This window comes from Merops nubicus, unplaced genomic scaffold (genome assembly GCF_000691845.1).
Source record: "Merops nubicus isolate BGI_N331 unplaced genomic scaffold, ASM69184v1 scaffold3785, whole genome shotgun sequence".
In the NCBI taxonomy this organism is placed as follows: Eukaryota; Metazoa; Chordata; class Aves; order Coraciiformes; family Meropidae; genus Merops; species Merops nubicus.
The window spans coordinates 1-4,914 of record NW_008607449.1 but is presented as its reverse complement, the minus strand read 5'-3'; the positions used below and the strand labels follow the sequence as shown (position 1 = coordinate 4,914).

The 4,914-nt window shown below is 40.3% G+C and overlaps 1 protein-coding gene across 1 annotated transcript in view; it reads right to left on the bottom strand.

Moving 5' to 3' along the window:
- LOC103772586 (scale keratin-like) overlaps positions 1–90 on the bottom strand; it is a 358-nt gene extending 268 nt beyond the window's left edge. Inside the window, exon 1 of the mRNA XM_008939920.1 lies at positions 2–90. Coding sequence (XP_008938168.1) covers positions 2–90 — 89 coding nt within the window. The remainder of the gene's footprint in view (position 1) is intronic.
- Between the last annotated feature and the right edge of the window lie 4,824 nt (positions 91–4,914).

Below are 4,914 nucleotides of genomic sequence, written 5' to 3'. Positions count from 1 at the left end.
CTGTCGGGCGCACAGCTCGTTGCAGCTCTCGGCGATGGGCTGGGGCACGGCCACGCTGGTTTTCGGTGGGCACAGGTCGTAGCAAGACATCTTAGGGAGCGTGAAGATCTGGCTGAAGAGACAAATCAGAAGTTTTATGAGATATATTCTGAAATGCTGCCATGAGAGAAATTTTGGTGTTGTGATGCCCTGTGCTAGAGCGTGTGTTTTACAGGCAGCTTTGAGCATTTTGATTAGCAGTAGCTGAGCGCTTGGATCCCAAATTTCTGATTGTATAAATCCGCCACAGGAAGGACCAGACTCCACAGACTGGTCTTTCTTCCGGATTCACTTGGATGTGTCTGACACATCCTGCAAATACACATCCTGAAGAACACTGTAGGAATCTCAGTCCCATCTACCACAGAGGTCCCCAAAGTGTGGGGAAAAAAAACAAGTTAGATTTGGCTTTGCTTGTACTAAGTGTATTTATGTCTCCCAGAGTGCCACTGAGCATAGTTGAAAAGGTGGCCATCTATTTCATCTATCTTAAATTTTATGAAACATGAAATTATGAAAACATTCTGTGAAAACAATTATCTGAAAGAAAAGTGTTTTCTCCTGTGATTTTTAAGCTTCTAACAGGCTTAGAACACTCAAATTTATTCCTCATTTTCTACAATCACACCCAATCTCCTAAATTCTGCATCTACTAAAGATTTCACTAAGAGTAGTTATAGACAGAAACGATCCAATGGTGCTCAAAATCTGAGCATACTTGTAGGAATCTGCTCTGCTGTAGGTTCAAACTAAATAAATAGAAAGAAATAAAAAAAAAATCATACTCACGGAGCTCGAGAAGACGAATAAGCCAAGAGAAGTGTCTAAATGAACTCAGAAACTGCAGCTTATGTAGTTTCTCTGCATTGTGATGAGGTTTGGCTCTCACGTGGCATTGGGGGCTGTGTTTGGCTGTCCAACAGAAATTATTTAACAGCTTCAAGTGATGAAAGCTTTGTGTTTATCATGGTCATGATTTTATTCACATTCTCACACCGTGCGGTGTCCGTCATGGTTGTATTACACCATCGTGACTTCTTTAATCTTGCCTCTTAATTGGATAGTGTCATTTCTGCTCTCATCATAGTGAACTCGCTGGAATTGCCATCTGCATTAAGCTGACTCCGCATCTTACACCTTCCTTTGCAGAGTTGTCACAAGTTTGCCTGCTCAGAGATTTTGTAAGACTCATCTTTGGCTGACATGTACATTTTTCCTTAACAACCTTTTATCTGGTAAATTAATCAGAGACTGAGTGCAGCTTATCCTAGGACTACCCAGGAATTTGTCTTTTCCATCCCTAACTTAGACAGACCTCATTGACCTCAGGTGGATTTTAAGTGGTCATGAACACCTGCTGAAATCACACAATACACAGGACAATTCTCCAACAGCTTTCCATTGAGAGGAACAGTCTTCTGAGTGCGGAGACAATCCTGCAGAAAAGTAATTTTGTTTTACTACAAGAGTTTCGGTGGGAATTGAAATTCAGCTTTAAAGGGGCCCATGGTTCTATGGACGGTGATTTGAGATAGGAAGTCAAAAAAAAGCATCCCAGAAATGTGTGAAGTGCCACCCCTGCCCGTGACCCACCAAGGTGGGTGCAATTTTGAGGAAAAATTAAAGCAGCAGATAATCAGAATAGTTTCAGCTGGAAAAGACCTTAAAGATCATTGACTCCAACCAGTAACCCAGCACTGCCAGGTCACCACTAAACCATGTCCCTAAATGATTTCTCCTTAGCTGTTGTGGGCGTTAACTCTTATCAAATATCTTCTGGGGCTTCTTAAGAAAAAAGCAATTTGTAATGATTTCACAAACATTAATTAGTTGGTGTTCAACCCACCTAATGTTTGGTGTTGTGTTAATGTATGAAAATGTGCGAGTGGTTTGGAGACTTCAGTGTTACACAATCCCATGCCCTTCAGTGTACAGGAAACAAGGTGGTGCACACCATTAATTAGATCATGATTTGTGCCATCGGCAGTCATGGGTCAATATTAATGTAGCTCTTTACTTTCATTAAAAATAATTCTTTCAACATTTTTGAGTGAATCCTCTCTTAGTCTAAGACATCATATTTGCTGTTTATCAGGGGAAAATATGTTGTTATTTCAAACTATACTTTGCAGAAAAAAAAATTCTACATACATCTGTGATTGTTCACCCTTTTCCTGTGCTTTTTTTTCAGATGACATTTGGTATCTTTTATTCAAGATTTTAGGTTTTTACTCCTATCAAAGAAACTTGTTGGACCTTTTTCACTGTCGCCCCTGAGAAGACCCAGCAGGACTAGGGCAGGGATTGTTCCCCTGGGCTGGGCACTGGGGAGGCTACCCCTCGAATTCTGGGGTCTCTCCATCCAAGAAGGATCTTGAGGGGCTGGAGAATGGCCAGAGAAGGGCAATGAAGCTGATGGGGAAGTGTCTAGAGCCCAAGTGTGGGAAGGAGCAGCTGAGGGACCTGGGGGTGCTGAGCCTGGAGCAAAGGAGGCTCAGGGGCGACCTTCTGGCTCTGACACCTCCTGACAGGAGCCTGGAGCCAGGTGGGGGTCGGGCTCTGCTCCCAAGGAACAAGCAACAGGACAAGAGGATCAGCCTCAAGTTACACCAGGGAAGGTTGAGGCTGAGGAACAATTTCTTCACCAAAAGCGTTGTCAAGCACTGGAACAGGCTGCCCAGGGAAGTGATTGAATCACCATCCCGGGACCTTTTTAAAAGTCATGTAGATGTGGTGTTCAGGGACATGGTTTAACTGTGGACTTGGTAAAATTAGGTTAATGATTGGACCTGATGACTTTAAAGGTCTTTTCCTACCTAAACGATTCTGTGTCTCTGTGATTCTACGACCCCCCACAGGTGAAATACTTGAATTCCTGCAATGCCTAATTTGATTTTGAAAGAGTTTTGATAGAATTTTGAAACAGTTTTGATACACTTTTACCCAAACATTTTCCTTTTCTCTTCAGGTGATAATTGTGTTTTGGTTTCTGCTTGTTTGAGTTTTCATCCAGACATGTACGACATGCAGTTCAGAGGTGATGTATCTGGGAGGTCAGTGAAAATGCAAGTGATCCTTCCCCCACCAACAGTTGCCCTCTGGTTATTGCAGGGGAAGACAAACAACACTCTCCAGGCACAAAGTGAACTACTCCCATCCATGGCTCCTAGTTGGGGGGCACTTCCTTGCCTAGATTTCCATTTTACCACCAAGTCAGAGCAAGCTGTGCCTCATTACTCTGTCTCAGGGCCACATCAAGTCCCTCTGCACATCAAAGTCTTCTGTTTCCTCTCTCCCCTTGATAGCATTACTTTGTATTCAATAACTTTGTGATTTAAATGCTCTCTGAATTAAAAATTGTCTTTTGGGGCTTCCCATGGGGAAAAAACAAAACCCTTAGTGCAGGTTTTCTCAAGCCTCTCAGGAATGATGGATGTCAAAGTGCTTTAGAAACACTGACTAACGATTTAGGCATGCTGCTTTGTTGTTGTAATGTGACTCACATGTCCCAGTGGTGAGTAACAGCACCAGTCTAAATAGGGAGATGGTGTCAGTCATATCAGTCCCTTAATCAGACTCTGGTTCGTAGCCTCTGTCCCTGCCCTGCTCCTTCCCTATCCCACTTTCAGTTTTATATCACCCAGGGTAGACGCTCCTTTCACAGACCTTCTACAGGAGCATTCTGGACTGCCATAAACCCCTTCCTGCTCTTTTCAGTGTCTCCCCCGATCTTCAGGTAACCAGAAAGGGTGAAATTGAAAAGCTGGATGTTAAAGACAAGTGATTAAGAGAGATGAAAGGTGATATTTTTCAAAATTAACCACGATTCCTGCATTTTAAATGACAGCCAGGAGTATTACACTGGTCTGGAAATCTATTAGTGTCTCAAAGTACTTCTTAATAGTAAGTGTGACAAAATTTGTCATAGGACAGAATTTAGAATGTATTTACTTAGAAGGCAAATGAAGCCAAGGTTTTAGAGTAACAGCATAAATCAGAAAAAATCCATTATGTATTTTAAAATATTTTGAAGATAATTGATGATCTACATTAATATTGAAGATAATTCCTGATCTTCAATGACATTGAAGGTCAACCAAAAAACAGACAATAAAATAAAATTTATGGGAATAAGGTGCAGGTGACAATTTTTGAAAATAAAAAAACCCCAAATTTTAAAAGAAAGAAAATATGCAGAGGGGAAAAAGAGCTATTTTAAACCTTTAATTCTTTGGCTCTCTATACTAAATTTGGATTAAAATAAACACGAAAGAAAAGTACTTCTTACACCAATCAGTACCAGAAAATATATAACAAGAAGGAATGTTCCACATGATTAGAAGAAAACAGAGAATATGGACAAAGGCAGTGGAGGAGATCATCTGTAATAGGGCGAGGAGTAAAGTCATATGAATGTCAAAAATAGTTCGAATAAAAAAAGATGAAAAATGACAAAAGATCTGATGCATAAAAGATTTATTGTGAAAACTAAGATGAATACATTCAACAGAAAACACACCAAAAGAAAAAATATCACAGCAATATAAGGGTAACAACAAGAAAATATACAGCTAAAAGTGTATAGATATCCATTTGTCAAGATTTAAACTTAAGAAGGTACATGACATAAAAAATACAGATAATTATATACTGAAAGAACCCAGAAAATGTAACACATAAAAAAATTTACAAAAAAGCACAATAAGGAAGAGATCTGCGAAAATGGAATAAAGGCAAAGGATTAAGAACAGCATAATAAAAGCTTTACAGAAAAGATAAATCTTTGCAACATTTGGGATGATGAGCTCCTAACATTCATCATTCCTCATAAATACGGAGACTCCAACGCTGTGTCTAGCAGGGCCCACAGGTGTC